At 36.8% G+C, this 19,606-nt stretch overlaps 1 protein-coding gene across 4 annotated transcripts in view; it reads left to right on the top strand.

Moving 5' to 3' along the window:
• Nucleotides 1-19,606, top strand: part of Hs3st-a (Heparan sulfate 3-O sulfotransferase-A) — a 271,429-nt gene that overhangs the window by 243,648 nt on the left and 8,175 nt on the right. For 3 of the 4 annotated variants that reach the window (XM_076818285.1, XM_076818282.1, XM_076818283.1), the window contains one exon: nt 194-287. The exons of the other annotated variant lie outside the window; for it this stretch is intronic. In XM_076818285.1, coding sequence (XP_076674400.1) covers nt 229-287 — 59 coding nt within the window. In that variant the 5' untranslated portion in view covers nt 194-228. The remainder of the gene's footprint in view (nt 1-193; nt 288-19,606) is intronic. 4 annotated transcript variants of the gene reach the window in all.

The following is a 19,606-nucleotide window of genomic DNA, read 5'->3' as shown; positions in this document are numbered from 1 at the left end:
GCAGATGAGAAGTATATTACACAACCTGATTCCACCTTTCTCTGCTTATCTCCGTTTTCGTTTTATTCTTTCTGCGAAAGGAACGATATTCGTTTCCGTAGAAGCAGGATGGAAACAAAACTGAGACAGGTAGCAATTTGTACTTTCATCTGGGAATACTTCCTTGAATAGCAATTTTCCTTCTGTTTTGCAGAAATCCCAAGGATGTGAACAATCAAACTAACGCAAATGCCCAACAAGGCACGGCCTCGTCGAGAGTGGTCTCCCCAGTCCCCTATAGATGTATTGTAAGTAGTATTTCACGTTAATAAAACTTTATTAGAACGCAACAAGTAAGTAATGTTCAAAGTAGTAATCACTATGGACATCAGTGTGTTAGATTTTTAATCTGTTAACTTGGAAAGACGAGTTAACTCATGATTTACAAATGCCTTATCAAACAATACAACTCGTGACAAAAGTGGTTGCACTTCCTTATCCCTCTGTATAAGATGTTACAAAGAAGGATTCAATACTACTAGAATAGATATTACATAATGCCCACTAACAAGGGGAAATTAGGCGACCCGAAAATTCAGAAAATTGTGCAACTTTGTGCAACTTTGTGTGCAAGTAGAGTAGTTTATCCATAAGACAATCCTAATTTTTATTGGTGCCATAGTGCGATTTTAGGGGGCGAATTCAGCGCCCTGAAAAAATGCAGATTTTTTTTTCGTGGAATATTTCGAGAACGGTGAGAGATATCGGAAAAAAGTTTCATTAAAAGTTGCATCTTTTTTGATATCTACAAAACTGCTTAAAAATAATTATCGAAACACTCATACTTTTCAAGTCACCCCCACCATCTTAATTCGATAATTATTCTTACGCAGTCGTGTATATATGTGGCACGGAAAAGGGAACGGCGGCAGTTGCCAGAGAAGTGTCTCAAGCGGCGACAAAACGGGACACCACGTGCTTTGTAATTCTCCCAAAATTCAGATCGCAATAAAATCACACCGTGCGATTTAGTGATAGGGATTACTATTCACCTGCATTTCCCTACATTGGTGACCTCGATGTGATCCAATCGAAATATCCATCTCACAGTTAAATACGGTTTTCAGTATTGTATTCCGCATTCTATACAATAGCTTTAATTCTGGTCTATACACCAGTGTATAATATTATGGAGATATCTATTTTCGACATTATCAAGTCTTTGTCTGCTTCTAACACCACTAAGTACTAAAATCCGACAAAAAACGATACAATGGAGCTTCTAAGAAAATAATCCATTTACCTACAAAATAGAGAAAAATAAAAGAAACAATGCAATCGAGTTCTGAACAAAGTAGTTCATTTACATACAAAGCAAAGAACAATTGGAAAAATAGTGAACTATGTTTTCTCCTCTGTGCTATTCTTCTTGAGTCCAATGTTTTCTTCTTTAACCTTTAGAGGGCCGGGCTGGCCACTATAGTGGACACCTAAGAATTTGGATACTTTGCCGGCCATTTTGGTGGTACATATGCATAAATTTTAAGTAAATAAAATTTACAATTTCAATGAAAAAATCCCGGCCCTCTAAGGGTTAAAGTTTCTTCAAACTGACAAGGAGAGGTTCCCAGGTGTCCGCCTTCGATTGCTTTGAATTTTGGATATGTTATAAAGGACCGAAAAATAAGATATACGTGTTTTTTTATAGCGGCCTGTTTTCATATTTAGAGGGTGAAACCAACCCCCAAAGTTATAAGATTTTCAGGTGTTCGTCTCCGATTGCTTTGAATTTTGGATATGTTTTAGAGGACCGAAAAGTAAGAAATTCGCATTTTTTATAGCGGCCTATTTGCATGTTTAGGGGGTGAAACCACCCATATATAACTTTGAGGGGTGGTTTTAATCCCCTAAACATTCAAGCAGGCCAAAATAAAAAGACACGTATTTCCTATTTTTCGGTCCTCTAAAACATATCCAAAATTCAAAGCAATCGGAGGCGGACGCCTAAGAACCTCTCCTTGTACAACCCCTGGCAACAAGTTTGGAACCAAACGCAAAAATACGAAACTAACGAGAAACACCAATATTTTTTATGTATAATATGCAACGGTATATATATGAAACGCGTGGTAATGTTAAATTGGTCTATTTTAAAGTAAAAGCACCAAAAATAATTAAGAATTTTGTTTATTATATAATACAAAATATGGAAGAAACACAATGTGTCTGGGAAATAAGTATGGAACGCACCGATGTTCTGGAAAAAACTATGGAACAATATAAATTTGCAAAGAGATTAACAATAATTTTTTCAGTATTTATATTACCTAGTATTTTCTGAAATTTGTACATGCATATTAGTTAGTTACTTCATGGTTTTCATTTCATTATTCTCTTTTCAATACTCTTTTGAGACAGGAAACAAGCAAGTCGAATGAATAAAATACATAAAAAATATTGCATATTATACATAAAAAATATTGCATATTATACATGAAAAATATTGGTGTCTCTCGTTAATTTCGTATTTTTGCGTTTGCTTCCAAACTTATTGCCAGGGGTTGTAAGTGCGTTTTCACACAAGCCATTTCTCTGCCTCGCAATTAATATTTCAAATATACTCACTGGATAAAAAATAACCCTCGTTTAACTTTTTGCGCTTCAATTTATTCGTTGGTTGATTCACCAAAAACAGATTTCACTCAATGCTGCACTGGTCCGACAAAGATTTTCAGAATAAGAAATACTACACTGAAGCTGTTGCAATCCAGTAATTTACTTCATTCCACGTATCACCAATTCTTCCATTTTTACAAAATTGAATATTCTAACATGCAACTATAATTTAAACTCAGGCATGCCAGGAAGCATGCTTGCATTGCGACTGATTAACGAAACTAACAGAAGAGAGAACACACGCGGACAGGTCTGGATATGCACCACAAAAGTATCTCGTGCGGAAAGGCCCTAAGAAACGGTGAGCGGCTATATAGGACGGGAAGTTTGCCAAAGTGTTCATGCGTAATTAGGTAATTAAAGTTGCGGGAATAATCGCCGTGACGAGAAGATCGTTGCTTTCCGCGGATTCTAATTGAACTAGTTCGCGAGATAAGGTCTTCAATTTTAACGCAACGGACATGGCGCAGAGTCACGAACCTGTCGACACAATCGGATGCAATTAGAGGGCAAGAACGGTGTGCCATGAGTTGGCCTGTCCTAAAATTATGCTTACATCATAACTGCGGTAATTTCTACGTGAATTACATCGAAAATTGACGGTATAACTGAAAAGCTGCGCGGGGTCTGTTTCTTGTAAGAGGGTAATGGTTCCCGTCGTGGAATTTCTTCTTTACACGAAGACGGCGAAGGTACACGGTGTAGAAATATTCGAAGCTTTCTGTGCAGATATTTTAATAACACATACTCGAAAGGAATACTACTGTGCGTGAGAGAAATATCATTAATTTTTTAAATGCATGCAAAATGAGGCGAATTATGAGGAAATTGTAGGGGTTGTTTTTTTTTATTAGTTTTAATAGTAACGTGGAATAATTTGTTTTATACATTTTTTGAGTGAAATGACGTGATACGTTCTCATCTCAAATGTTATATTTTGTTTCGTTAAAGGTATAAATGCCAAGTTTATTTGATTTATTTAAAGTAGCTCGTTTAAAATCACGTGAAGATAATTCTAGAGTTAAAATTTGGTTGATTGACATTTAACTGGCGTATTTTATCGCTTTGGAATATATGGTTGGTTAATTTGTAATTATTTTGTCTATTTTTATACTTTTCGTGGAAGAAGAGACAAAGTTGTTTTGACATGAACGTGGAAAATTAAAGAAATTTTCTTTTATATCATACCATCAGTTTCTATGAGAAAACTGGAGGAAAATATTCTTACATTTCCTGATATTTCCTACTGCCTAGAAGTTACTTCGTGTATATATTCTACTTCTACTATATATGTATCTACTTCCAACTTATATAGATATATTATTTTCCTGAATGGAATTTTCCTGCATATCTCACACGATTTTGTCGCAAATACATGCTTCTGTGTTTATAAAAAATTGCTTTAGACAAATACTTGACTGTTTTTCTTTAAGCAACATTTTACAAACAGAGTTCTACTTTGCAAATTAAACAGGCGGAAGCAGACAATAGTAGTAGTAATTTTTATTTAGGCATTGTTGCCAATAAATGGACTCGGTTTTGCATATACTATACAATAATACTTATTTAAACTATCACTCTCATATTTCCACCACACCCGTCTACCCCCACTTACTGTACTAACTTATAATAATATATTTTTACCTATACTAAACTATTTTTGGCTTTATAACTATATATTTACATTTTTATTTATAACCTCTCCCCTAGATTTGTACTTTGACTTTATTTCTTATTGCACCATTCTCCTTTAATTCTGTTCCTTATATGTCATTCTCCGAGGTTTGTAAGTACTTCCGTCCTTTTCCTCGAAAGCAAACAATACTAATATCATATATAATCTAGGGCTGGGACTATTCGAATAAATTAATATTCGAGTATTTTACAAGTATTCGAATGCTACGAATAAACCTCTAATATTTGAGTATTCGAATAGTATGGGGTGAAGTTGGTCAAAATTAGCTTACAAGATTTTACCCTGACAAATGAACCTAAAGAACTTGATTTATAATTCACACCATACTATTCGAATACATCAGTATTCGAATACTTAAATATTCGAATAGTATTCGAATACTTAAATATTCGAATATTATTCGAATACTTGGATATTCGAATAGGATTCGAATACTTGGATATTCGAATAGTATTCGAATACTTAAATATTCGAATAGTATTCGAATACTTGGATATTCGAATTATATTCGCCAAATAATTGAGCAACTGAATTATTCTAATATTCGAATGCCGAAAAATTCGACAAATAGTCCCAGCCCTAATATAATCTCGTTTCTTAATTTTTCATGTCCATGCACACTTATTTCTCTTAGTCAAAAATAGCTTTGACCTCCGCCTATCTAAAATCCTTAAAAACAACTTCGTCTGTGGAAACTAAGTAATATAATACCAAGCAATATCGAAAGTCAAATTATATTAAACGGCTGAAATCAATGCAAATACAATTTTCAGCATGATAAGAAAGAAACAGTAACTATTGAAATAATATCGATAAAATTCTGACCTACATATTAATTCAACCATATTGCTGTCAACGTTTCTTATTACCAGCGCAAGGAGAAACGACCCGCCATAGTCAGACACATTATCCTATTAATTTTAGTTCCCCACCTTCCAAATTGATTTTCCTAAAAACGAAACCTTGTACGAAAACTTTTGTTCCTCGCTTGCAAATCATTTTTAGATTAAGGAACCTCATTTCAAACTTTCGAATCATTTTTTCACGAAGAATCACCCCTTTTTTATTCCACCGCGAATTACACCCTCTATAAAATTTAGAAATCAAGAATCGCAAATACGTATAAATAAGTTAACATCTCATTAATAATCATTAATCAGATCTCTACGCGAGGATGTCAGGATGCACGCAAAGAGCAACACGTGTATTCACACGCCAGAAGTCAGAATTGTCCTTCGCCGGACAATCGGTCGTTCGCGCGGAAGTTAACCCTCGAAATTGCGATTTGTCGCGATAATACGCTCGATGGGTTTCCAAAGAGGGATCCCGCTGATGCGAGATAAATATTTGGCGTTGCGCCGAAAACCAACCCCCTCTCGCTCTTTCTCTCCTCCCCCCTGCCTCTCCCTTTCCCTCTCGACTTTGGCCGGCAGAATCAACTGATCGAAACCAGAGCGCAGGACGTTCCTGCGGTTTTTCGACGCCGCTTGTTTCCCTCGAATTGCCTTCTAGCTGGCCAATAACTTCCCTCCTTTCTCTCGATAACGACTGGGGAGTCCCAATTCTCCGCAACATGGAAATGTCCATTGACCTTGTCTGTGGTTTCACATATTTACTTCGACTTTGAAGAGATTATTGATAATTAGATCATTTTTTGTATTTATTTATTTAAACGGAAGCCTTTTGGTAAATACAAAAAACAATAGTACATACACTGAGCAATGAAGCACAGATTAGAAAAAAATATACACTTAATACGTAATATAGTGGAAACATGAAATGCAAAAAGGAACCAACACACAAGCAAGTAGCACCTAGTTATAAAAAAATGATTAATAACCCTAGTTCTAAATGTATGAAATGAGCAGTGGAAGAAATCAAAAAGGACAATGTTAAGCCGCAGAGGGGATTAGTGAGCTACGAGCCTACAGCGTATGCTATACACCTTTGGAAAGATCTCGCCAAGAGGAATCGATTGATACGATTTTTTAACTTCGAAATCAGATGGGATCATCTAAAAAAATGACCACAAAGTTCGAGATTTTGCGGTGTTAAACAGAAGAAACCTGTAGTAAAATCCCATCCAGCCCAAGGGACTTCGGATAGGCACCTGAGGAAAAACCGAGGGATGCAAGCGATACTCCAGCAGGTTGGGGCGGCAAATGTGCCCCACGACCTTCATTTCAGGGCCGTGTTGGGCCTGTGTTTGCCGCATGGGTCCCGTTCCCAATTCCCCGGACGAAATCACTAATGGATCAGTTGTTTTTCATGAACATATTATGTTCATGATAGACGACTTGCAGGTATGAGTTCGGGAATGTGCAAGTTAGCATTCAGACTAATGCGTCGCTTACAATAGTAAGTGCAATGACATTTTATTCACTGAACGAAAGATAATGATGTGAAGATGATTGACGCAAGAAGAATTTGTATTTTCATATAATGGCTTTAAGGCACCCATACACGAACTGCAGACTCGGCAAGCATGCCCGCTGGTGTGTGGGATGAGGGATCGACTTCTTCTAGCGTTAATCATCTTCGCATCATTACCTTTCGTTCAGTCAATAAAATGCCACTCCACTGATTATTGTAAGCGACGCATTAGTCTGAATGCTAACCTCCACATTCCCAAACTCATACCTACAAATCGTCTATCATGAACATAATACCTTCATGAAAAACAACTGATCCATTGGCGAATTTATCCCGGGCATTAGGAACGGGGCCCATGCGGCAAACGCAGGCCCAACACGGCCCTGAAATGAAGGTCGTGAGGCACATTTGCCGACCCAACCTGCTGGAGTATCGCTTGCATCCCTCGGTTTCCCCTCAGGTGCCTATCCGAGGTCCCTTGGGCCGGATGGGATTTTACTACCGGTTTCTTTTGTTCAAAACCGCAAATCTCGAACTTTGTGGTCATTTTTCGAGGTGATCCCGTCTGATTTCCAAGTTAAAAATCGTATCAATCGATTCGTCTTGGCGGGATCTTTGCAAAGGTGTACATCAGGGGTGTCGAACTAGCGGCTCGCGAGCTGCAGTGGCTCCCTCTCCTCTTCGCCTGCTCCGCAAAGCCGTAGGAGAACGGCCCCCTCCACACTTACTTCACTCTGATGAATTTCTCCTCCGGGTGCCGCACTCTCTCCCTGCCGGGTCTCGTGCAACGCCTGGAGAAAAATAAGTGGGGGAACCGGCTGGCCGGGCCCCGACTTGTGCGGCTCTCGGAGTGGGGAAGTTCGACACTCCTGGTGTACATCATACGCCAGGCCTTCCCAAGTAGGGGAAATGCACTCCTAAAACAGATGTTTCGGTTCTCCCTCCACCGGTGCGCCTTCAGCTAAGGTGGGACGACTCCTACAACCCTCTCTCCGAGGAGACAGTAACGTCGCTGGGAAGCATGTTGGGCGCTTTAGGGCGAAAGTCCCAAATGTGTCAAATTTTTATAGGAAATTTCATAATGACTTAAAAATAGTAGGAAAAATTAAAATTTAAACTAGCATTTCAAAATGACGTAAAAAGAATTACAAAAAATGTATTACATACATTGGTAAATTAAAATTAAAACTAGTTTAATTTAAACTAGTTTAATTTAAACTAGTTTAAATTTTAATTTTAATTTAAACTAGTTTAAATTTTAATTTTAATTTAAACTAGTTTAAATTTTAATTTTTAATTTTTAATTTAAACTAGTTAAAATTTTAATTTTCCCTACTATTTTTAAGTCATTAGGAAATTTCATATAAAAATTTTACACATTTGGTACTTTCGCCCTTAAGCGCCTAACATGCTTCCAAGCGACGTTACTGTCTCCTCGGATAGAGGGTTGTAGGAGTCGTCCCACCTTAGCTGAAGGCGCACCGATGGAGGGAGAACCGAAACATCTGTTTTAGGAGTGCATTTCCCCTACTTGGGAAGGCCTGTCATACGCTGTAGGCTCGTAGGTCACTAATCCCCTCTGCGACTTAACATTGTCCTAATTTATGGGATTGTATTTCCCCATTAAAGATCGACGATTCTCAACATATAGAAGTGCTTACATTTTTGGGGGAGGAATGTTTTAAAAAATTGGATTAATGGAATAGTGGAATAATCAGATAATAAGTGTGTAGAGTGTTAAGACAAGGATTCGATACTTATAGGGTAGATATTACTCACTGAACTGAGCAAAAAGTGGCTGCTTAACAGGGATCGATAAATCAACCCGGTCGGAGTAAGCAAAGTGATTTGCTTGTTTCTATTTTCCTACCGTAAGCATACGTTAATGTGTACTTATAAACATGGTGTTTTATATGCCCTCCTTTCGTTACAACATACACTGCCTGTCTAGGTACAGTTTGTTTGCTGGCACTTGTTTGTCAGCTTCTTTTGATACGCTAGTCACTTAGTCGTGCGTTAGGAAACCCAATATGATCTAGGAAACCCGGGACCTTTTAACGTGGAAACGGAAAAGTAGTACGTGGAAGAATTTCTGTAACGATTAACTTGTTGCTTTGTTTTCATCTTCCCATTCGACAATTAGAAGCAAGCAGATCACTTGCGGTAAAGAACTGAAGATCATTTCTAAATTTTACAGCTGTACCGTTCTTATTCGAAATTCGTGGAGTAATTCTATGCGTACAGCTAAGCTATTTTTAAAAATTCTTTTATCAGTAAATACAACACATAATGAAATAAATCTTTTTGGCATTTATTAAGCTACTCTTATATTATACAAAAAAAATTACAACGATTTTTTTTAATTTGTTTTAATTGTATTTTTGCAGCGTGAATATGGCACTTGAAAAAAAGAGGTATGTTCGTGGTGGAGGTGATTTTCTCGGGCTCAGGCTTATTTAAAACAAAAAATTCGAAAAGATTCTTAATCTGTATGAGTGTCGCTATCACCCGTAACACAACTAACAATTTTATGATACTGACACTGTAAAAAAATCAATTAAAACAAATTAAAAAAATTCTTTTTGCCTAATATAAGAGTAGCTTAATAAATACCAAAAAGATTTATCGCATTATATGTTGTATTTACTGAGAAAAAAATCTTTAAAAATAGCTCCATTAGTGTGCGCTAATTGTTTGCAAAATTTGAGTGAATTCCACGACACAAGACTCGTGTACTCCCTTTATCAGCGAAATACTCGACGAAAGTGGAAGAGCGGAATCTCTTGTTTCATCGCGTCTATTAATCACGGTACGGAACCTCGCGAGTTCGATGTCAGACGCTTCGAAATACCGCAGGATTAAGTTCTGTTGCCGCAATTACACATGAAATTGAAATGGTTACGATTATGAATCTGTTTAGCACCGAATACCCCTATTTGGGAACAACAAAGCAAACACCCCGCTATGATGCTCGCAGCCGTCACGAACCGCCATTGTTCAGCCGTAATTTAATTAGCGATTTAGTTGCCTTTTAATGGAGTTTCCTTGGTGAAGCTTGCTTAATTCGGAAACCAGTCGTATTCGTACCAGAGAAATTGACGACTCCGAAACGTTAAATATTATAAAATACATTTTCTTATGAATGATACCTTAAGGTAAATCGTCAGTTAGTAAAACATATGGCGGGATTAGTGCATAAGTTTTCTTAGATTGATTCAGGGGCTATTAATCTCTTAAACCGACAGAATTTTCAAAATTTATTTCTCCAAATCCGCAGCCTCGTTCGAAAAAACTTGCTCCACAGCTTCGACTAGTTTCTGCACAAGGATTCATTTCGTTCACAACTATATTAAATTCGCTGCTGCATTCTACCAATTTTTAGGCTCGATTTCCTCGGAAACGAAGGTTTGATTCTAGATATTTGACTCCACATTTTCGACTTGAGTATTCTTACGGAAGCAACTACCCCGTTCCCAGCTCCACTACTAAATCCACCCGGACCTCTGCAGGACGCAGCTGTCCATCGAACTTTTCCCTCATTCACTCAAGGAAATCGGCAGCTGTACCTATCAGAGCCATTCCTCTTAATACAGAATCGAAGAGACGGTAGATGCGAGACCTTATCTAAAGGTGGACCATCCAAGGGGGTTTTATATTGCATCGAGGAAACGGAGGGAACAATACGGGACATATTTTTCACGGTCTCGGAGGCAGTTCCTCCCCCCGCCAAGTGTCTCTCGCTAGAAATCGATGATGCACGGCCACCCCCGAAGCGTCGAGCAGGACTCTGGCTCGCCTCGAATGAAATCCCAATCGAGACCAAACACTGATTAGGCATTCTATGCTTTAAGAGCCTCCCCATCGAAAGTTTCGTCGCTTTTAAATTCCGATTTATTCTCAGAGTCGCGGGGTCGCAACGCCTCTTCCTGTTTCTTGCGGCAAGTTCCGCCCTGTCCCCTCGCGGCCCTTCCTCCCGGAGACTTCATTAAGCGCTTTTATTTCGAAACCGAGCACCCGATAGTTCGCTCCTCAGCTTCTTCTTCTTCCGCTGGCATTAACAATTCGCGAGCGCCGCGTTAATGCTCTCGTCGCCCGCCGGGATCGTTGCTTATACTTGGGAACAGTTTCAAGTATTACTCGACTCGAGAACCGTATCGCTTAAAACTCGCCAGACGAGCGTATTTCCTATTGTCGCTTCACGACCGACCATTCCCAGCGATTTCACGATAATGCAGGCTTTAATCGATGAATTCGTTATGATTTAATGCTCGATTATCGAGGGCTTAGCGTTTGGATGCTTTACGGTCTAATTGGAAAAAGAGGTTTGTATTATTATTGCTATTAATATTTGCAGGTAGAGACTTAATGTATTAGGTCGGTGCAAAAGTACTTACGTTCGCTTTATCGAAGCAAAGTCCTTGTGAAACGTAAAAATGTATTAGATGTTCTTTTAATCAAAGTATTTTTCCTAAAAGTACAAGTTGGTATAGTGGAAAAAGAGATTTCTGTATACCAAACATCAGCTATTAGGGGGTGAATGAATTTTTCCACTGACCTAATACAAGTACGGCAGCTTTGCTTTTTGCTTTTCTTCTTATAAGCAATCACATTAATTGCCATGAAATCCTGGTGCAATTCTAATTCTGTTTCGCTAGTAGAGATATGAGGCATCACCCTCTCTTTCATATTGATACTTGATAGACACTCTGTACGGTAAATGCAGTTGCATTGACAGAGAATATATGCTCTCAAATAGATACTGCTATAATATTGATTCCTTCGTTATTTTCTTCTGTATATACAGAAATTGAGGTCCTCGCAGCAAGAAGCATGCAGCTCCTTTTTTACAGTTTTTGAGCTATGACATGTTATTACGTGAAGAAATTCTACATCGTTTGGTGCACGTTTTGTAAAAATGCGATAAAAATTGAAAGATTTATTGCAAATTTTGAACCTGCACCCATTATTGTTTTGTGCAATACGAATTAGGGCTGGGACTAGTCGAATAATTTAATATTCGAATATTTTCAAGTATTCGAATGCTACGAATAAACTTCGAATATTTGAGTATTTTAATGTTATTATTCGAATAGTATGTTTTGAAGTGGGTCAAAATTAGCTTACAAGATTAAACCCTGACAAATGAACCTAAAGAACTTGATTTATAATTCACACCATACTATTCGAATACTTCAGTATTCGAATACTTAAATATTTGAGTAGTATTCGAATACTTAGATATTCGAATAGTATTCGAATAGCATTCAAATACTCAAATATTCGAATAGCATTCGAATACTCAAATATTCGAATAGCATTCGAATACTCAAATATTCGAATAGCATTCTAATACTGTAATATTCGAATAGCATTCGAATACTGTAATATTCGAATAGCATTCGATTACTGAAATATTCGAATAGCATTCTAATACTGTAATATTCGAATCCTATTTGGGTACTTGGATATTCAAATTATATTCGCCAAATAACTGAGCAACTGAAGTATTCGAATATTCGAATACCGAAAAATTCTAAAAATAGTCCCAGCCCTAATACGAATGCACATCTACGTCCCACCTTATATACAACCTTTGTATAAGACTCTCTTTGTATAAGACCTAATAGAGCTGGTTACCTTTCTTGTCTAAAGTAAACAACATACATAGCGAACAATGCAAAAGATCGCACTGCAATTTAAATCGCCTAAAGTTGACGTTAACGGTTTACATTCAAATTATTAAATCACACAAGGTCGATTTTGGCAGTGAATATATTAAGAAATTCGTCGAAAATTTATTATACATGAAAATCTAATTATTTATAAAAAAATAATGGTATTCTTAAAATATTCTTAAAATATTCTTAAAATATTCTTATTACCTGCATCTAGAAGCAAAGAATTACCCTATAACGTAGATCTATCATCATCAAACTACTTGGCCTCAAATATTTCTCTTCCATCTTAGAAATGTAGAACTTGATAAGGTGGTCTGTCGGAAGTAACTCACTATGTAAGTATACGCTGGTGGAAAGTAGGAAATTTGAAGAAACATTGCCGGTGTACTTGAAAAATGTTAATCGACTGACAACCCATAAATATTTACCCACGCAACTACCTTCATTTACATAAATACAACTATTTCTTTGAAAACCTCTTTCGACATTCCAGCAAGGATTAAAAGACAAATGCAACGTGAGATCCATTTCTTGACCCTCACCCGTCTCTCAGGTTCCCAACTTAATTTGTCCCTTGCTGTCAAATTAACACTGCTAAATAATCAATATAATGAAAAGACAAATTGTTGACTTTGCAAATTCTTTTATTGAATATAAAAACTGAAATTTCTGTATATTCAGGCATACGATTGTTCACATCGTTCACAAATAACATAGGTACCGATGTGCAGGACATACTGCATTTTTGCATTTATCGCAACTAGGGCTGGGATTATTTGTCGAATTTTTCGGTATTCGAATATTCGAATACTTCAGTTGCTCAATTATTTGGCGAATATAATTCGAATATCCAAGTATTCGTGTACTATTCGAATATCCAAGTATTCGAGTAATATTCGAATATCCAAGTATTTGAATACTATTCGAATATTTAAGTATTCAAATACATCAGTATTCAAATACTGTGGTGTGAATTATAAATCAAGTTCTTTAGGTTCATTTGTCGGAGTAAAATCTTGTAAGCTAATTTTTACCCACTTCAAAACATACTATTCGAATACATCAGTATTCGAATACTATTCGAATAATAACATTCGAATACATCAGTATTCGAATACTATTCGAATAATAACATTCGAATACATCAGTATTCGAATACTATTCGAATAATAACGATTCGAATACCATTCGAATACTCAAATATTCGAAGTTTATTCGTAGCATTCGAATACTTGTAAAATATTCGAATATTAAATTATTCGAATAGTCCCAGCCCTAATCGCAACGTGCACTGTGTACATTTGCGTTTGTGTCAAATTGGCACAAAGAGCGGATGAGGGTTAAGGGATTCTAAAACTAAAGAATTGAGCCAAAGAGTATAATAAATCCTTATTTTAATTCTATACGGTTATTACTGGCTTATATATTTGCAACAAGTACTGAACCCACATTTTTATAAGGAACATTATTCTAAATTTTTACACCCTGTACAGTCACAAAGAATATTCAACAGATATGTCAACATCCCCTACAACTCGTGAATTATTCCACAAAAAGTATTATAAAAAGCACCAACTAAGAAAATCGAAAAATCAATTTTAATAAGACTAGACTTCTTTACTTATAATTAGTAGTGACTTCTTCTTTACTTACTTATTGTTAGCAGAAACAGAGATACCTGCAAGCGTGGAATAAAAATAAATTACGAATACTATTAAAAGTCATTTTAAAATAAATCTAAAATTCTTCACTGTAGCTTCGATTAAGTAGTTGTCATTATTTTGCCTCGACTCGATACAGTGGTATATGATCGCTTTAATTATGAAGCATGGTGGTCGAAATTCGCGTTCATATTGCGGAGGGAGTTATCGCAGTCGATTGTTTTTCACACGATTATCCTCACCCGATACGGCGCTTCGGACGTAGTATATCGTGGTTTGCTCTTGGTAGCCCGCGGCAGGAACAACGTACGAGGCTGATTTATCGATTCCACCAGAAGCAACGGAACTAACTGTTTCCAGAGTTGGAGCATGGTCCCTCCCCTGGTAAATGTGTTTCGTTAAGTTCCGCGATCACGTACGACTTTGTCATAAGTTTCGAGCTTTTTCTTTATCGACGCGAAAGTGTCCACGTACTTGCTATACAGTTTTTCAACTCTTAAGTAGCTTACTTTTCGACCTCGTGGCGGACACAGGGTCCATTTTGACCCATAATATACATTCATTCCCACATATTCTGGAAGAAGCTTTTATATTACAGTTTGCTCTTCTTATGACCTAAAATCTTCATCTTTTTTGTAGAAGTGGCATAGTCAGCTGGATATACGTACAAGGTGTCTCTTAAGGGGGTAGGTTACCCTCAGCAACCCAAAATTATGCCCTTCTTCAAACGCATATTCTGAAGTATTAAATGAATACAGAGATAATTCTTGTTTCAATTTTTAAGCGTCATTTCGTTGACTTTAATCCGCGAAAAGAAAATTTAAAATATATTTATAGGAAAAAAAGTTATAAATATAAATGTGAGAGTGTGTACGCGATGCACCGTTTGATGGTGAACACGATTCCGGACAGGTGAATTACCTGAAACACAAAGTAAAGGCATTTTTAGAATCTGTAAGACAGTCTCCATCTTGTGCAGGAAGCAAAATTTTGATAAACAAATTAATACAATTTTTAAGTTGATGTTTCTGATTTTTTCTTTTTTTGGAGGAAAAATATTTTTTATCTATTTTTAAGAATTTATATTGAAAATATGCTCCCAAGACATGGAGGGGAATAGTTTCCTGCAACTCCCTGTAAATTTTCATTCACATGATTCGAGCGGTTTTCGAGATTTCGGTTTTCGACACTCTAACAGCGTAAAAATTTAATAAAAATATAGAAAATATAAAAATTCTCCATTTACATCCTAAAAATTTAAAACCTCCACCTAGATTAAATACAGGTTACAAAATACAACCAGTAAATCTAGAACCTCCACCTTATGTTCGCCGTTTTGGAAAACGTAGTCTCTGGGAAATCGCGTTTAAAGTTGGACTTCGTTATCCGATCTCATGTGCAGGCTCGTGCATTTTTTACTGTAATTCCTTCAATTTTGGGAATTTCGGGGCCCGGTTGCGCTTAAAATACCTAGAAAAGATGTAGCTAGCGGAGGGTGCAAACATTCTAAAAACCAATTTTCGAAAATTTTGAGGGTAACCTACCCCCTTAATAGGTAGCACCATCGAAAAGTAGTGAATGTACATGAAGAAGTAAGTAAGCCATGAGGATTAAAATATGATCTGATTCATTGCGTCTTGCTAGAATCAGCAAAATTAATCGCTGCGTATAATACAACACTGAATGAAGGGAATCCTCATGAAAAACTAGCCATAAATTACAGGATATTTTTCATTCATCGGAAACACGTCTCCATATTTCAAACAGTAAAAGAACTTTTAAAAAAGATATTCTTCGCGAGATTTCATTTAAAAATGATCACTCTTCGAATCTATTCAATGCTGAATTTTTTAAAAACTTTTTAAGGGGTTGCATACCTCCAGCCGCGGCGAAAATAAATGATTTTAGGATTTTTTAATTCTCTTATTTACAAACAATAAAATAAAAAACTTATTACACACGACTTATTAGCCCATAAAGTGCAAGAAAAAAATTATTGACAATAATGTTTGCATTCAATTATTTATGATTTTTGTGGTTCTTTAGACCACTGCAGAAAAAATGATATCTCCATTAAACATCGATGGATCTGAAAAATAAAATGTGGTTCGCGTAAAATAACGTTGCCATTACAGTCTGTCGACCCATTTTTTTATATTTTGTTGTCCCCTTCTGTTTCTGAAATTGTAAAATTTTAAATATCAAATATTAAATATTTTAAAAGTTTTTTAAAATTCGCACACGAATCGTAATATACCGCACAGAAATGTGAAACGTGGTGGTTTCCATGAATGTTATTTCGACGGATGTGCGGACGCTTTTTATTAATTTTTCCCTACAATTACATACGCACGAAAGTGATTAATTAATCTTAGTTAACACACACTTATATCACGCAGCTGATGTCAGCGTTTCCGACGTGATTACTCTTATCTGGTGTACACTTTCTTCCTCCCGAAAGATTCCTTCATTTTGCAAGAGTGCATGCGGGCTTCCTCGCTTGATTCATTGTTCCCAACAGTATCGATAAAACGCCGTCGCGTTCGAGATGCAATTTCTACAATCGCGCCGCTATTAATTCTGTCGCTCCGTTAATCATTCAAAGGAGCTCCTTACCACGTGAAACCGATCGTTGAATTAATTACACGAGACATTTCACCTTTCTTCGTTTCTCAGGTGTAAAAATATTTCTCTATTTTCACGAAAGGAACTGATAGTGAAATAGTGCTCCATTGCAAAAAGAGAGGAAAGGATACGAGTGTGGGAATTTGCGTCACTAAGTTAATCTGGAAATTGTTTGTTTTTTTGCAGTAAGTTATGAATTATAAAAAATTAATAATGTTTTATTAATACAAACGAATTAGTGTTTAATTTAGGTTTCGTTGCTTATTGCGCTCCGAATTCCTTTCCAGCAGGATCAGAATAATTTGTTATTACGTTGAATCGCGTAGATGTTTAATTCATATCGTTGTGAAAATATGGAGGTTACTTAGTTTTTTCGAAAAACATTCACCATGAACAATTTGCAACGTGAACTTCTATTTTCGTTTCGATCCGTATGCGTGACACCAAAGATTTACGTATTCCAGATGTAATGTAATCCTTGATTTATCAATTTGGAAAATAAACATGCGCTTCACGAACGAAGCCATTTATCAGCATTTCGAGAAGACCGTTCGATCAGAAAAAACAGTGTAGGATTGCTAGAACGTGTAGAATTCCGAGTAGCTGCGAAGAAAATTTGGAAATGTTTCATTTTTATTCTCGCATTACTCGTACAATAAACAAGAATATGCCTGGAAATGTTTCTCCCTCGACATTTTACTGATAACAACCAAGCAAAATGCTTTTCCCATTAATGACAACATATTGTTTATTTACTGCTTAACTTAGTCGTGTATTTACAATTATAGTGAAAAAGGAAAATTTGAAATGCCTCTGCTGAATAATGTATAATTTTTTATCTGTATCACTTTTATCAAAGGTGTATTCAAAATGCCTGAACATACATGCAGATACAAACAAAGATAAGAGCAGCACAATGGCGTGTAATTATTTATCAATCAAATCTAAATGACAACATTTCTCAAAAAACGCCTTGTTTCTTCTAACGATAATTTTACACAATCTTGGCAATAAATTTAGAAGTTTTCCTGATTTGTTAGTATACATCTATAACAGTCTTTTAGCAGTGCGTCACGTGCATAATAATATAATCTTTTGATCTCGGAGATCCCATTAAGGAAAATCCTAATCAAGGTTGTGTTCATAAAGGGGCTTAATTTGTCACAGGTCTTATTATATTCTCTTAAACAATATGGCCAGCACAATATTGTGCTAAAATGCAGTTGCTGTAAAATGTGACTAAATAATCCACATTGACAGTTGAGTTTTAATATCGCATCGTTATACGTGTCGTGCGAGATAATTAATTAGACTTGCGAGAAAATATGATTAATTAGCAACTGGATGTATGCTGTCACACTGATGTTAATATTTTTATAGAGCATTTAATAAAGCTGAATCGTACCTTGTACATAGCAAATACTGTTTTCTGAAAATATTCGTTTTGAAAACTATATAGGGTGTCTCGGGTAATTGTATTGAGCTGCATCGTTGAAAAATTAATATTTGAATAAAACAGAATATTACAAGGTAAAATTAAACAACTTTGGATGGTTCAAAATCCCACGTGACTTTTAAGGAATAGTGTATGTGCATTGCAAAATGCAATTGCACCTTTATTCTAAATATGTCTCTTATTCTTTTACTATTTTAATTGTTGCTATTTTCTGTTGTATAGTATCGCATCATTTTTCTCACACGAAACTATACACAAGTCGCAAATACTTAATTTTTAAAATATAAAAAACAGTACTTGCTCCTTTCAATAGCAGCGTGCTTTGGCACTTAGTTACCATTTTGTTAATTTAAAATTAAACTGTCTTTTAAAACAATATATTTCCTACAACAGCATCCCAACATCTATGCACGAAGGAATAAGATATTTCATTAATTAATGCGCTAAGAATATTAAGTGCCATTGAAAAGAAGGGTGCATTTACACTTTGCACCTCCACAAGAGCACATAAGTGCGCAACAATAATACGAATACTTGGGTCACCCAGAATTATTTAATTTTGCCGCGTAACATTGCAGTTGCATTATAAATAACTAGAAATAATATCTATAGGCCGACCGTATAATCAGACCAGTACTTATAAGCTTCAGAAGTTGCCAAATCAGACGATAAATCGCAAACACTTAGCACACCTTGTTTATACCAAAGCAACGGCATAATGAATTCGTAGTTACGCAACTCGAGAACAATACTACAGCCCGCTGTGTCTCGTTTGCTCGGCTCCACTTATTCTATCGCGTTTCCATTATACTCCAGTAAATACTTAAATGGCTACGGGAAATCCGGCTGGTGTTTTCGTGAATGCTGCTTATCCCAGAGGATACCAAAGGCTCGAAGGGAGGGAATCTCTGCGCCGAGGAGCTCCTGGCGCGCGTTATGCACGCGCGAACGCTCCCGCGCTCCTCCCCATGTAACCTGCTCTTATCAGTATGCACGTAATGATCGGTAAGCGCGCCAGTCTTAATCATTCTCGCCGCGTGGAAAGAATAAATTACGGGCGACACGTGTGCCGCTAACGGCGCCGTTGCGTGCCACCGAATTCAAGGGGACACGCTGCAATCTGGTAACGCTTGTAGCCCTGTCAAGAGGAATTGAGAATGCGATGATGATCAGCTCTTGTTGATGCACGAACTAAGCATTCGAGATGTAGGGATATCTTGGAAATTAGTTGGTTGGCGAGTGAGTTGATGTTCTGAGCAATGGTGACCATTAAGGTCTAAAGTAGTCTAAACATACCTGGAGAGTGAACAGCAGTGGGAAGAAGTCAGCGACAGCGGCCCGAGGGAAATAGAAGATAAGCGGAGAACCTATCCTTCTTCCTATTGTCCCTCTCACTCTGTACTATCTGTGTTGAGGTGAAATCAGACGGCTCGTGGCTCCGCGAGCCTGGCTCGTGGATCGG

Source organism: Andrena cerasifolii, chromosome 8 (genome assembly GCF_050908995.1).
Source record: "Andrena cerasifolii isolate SP2316 chromosome 8, iyAndCera1_principal, whole genome shotgun sequence".
NCBI lineage: Eukaryota > Metazoa > Arthropoda > Insecta > Hymenoptera > Andrenidae > Andrena > Andrena cerasifolii.
This window is presented reverse-complemented; position numbering and strand designations above follow the sequence as displayed.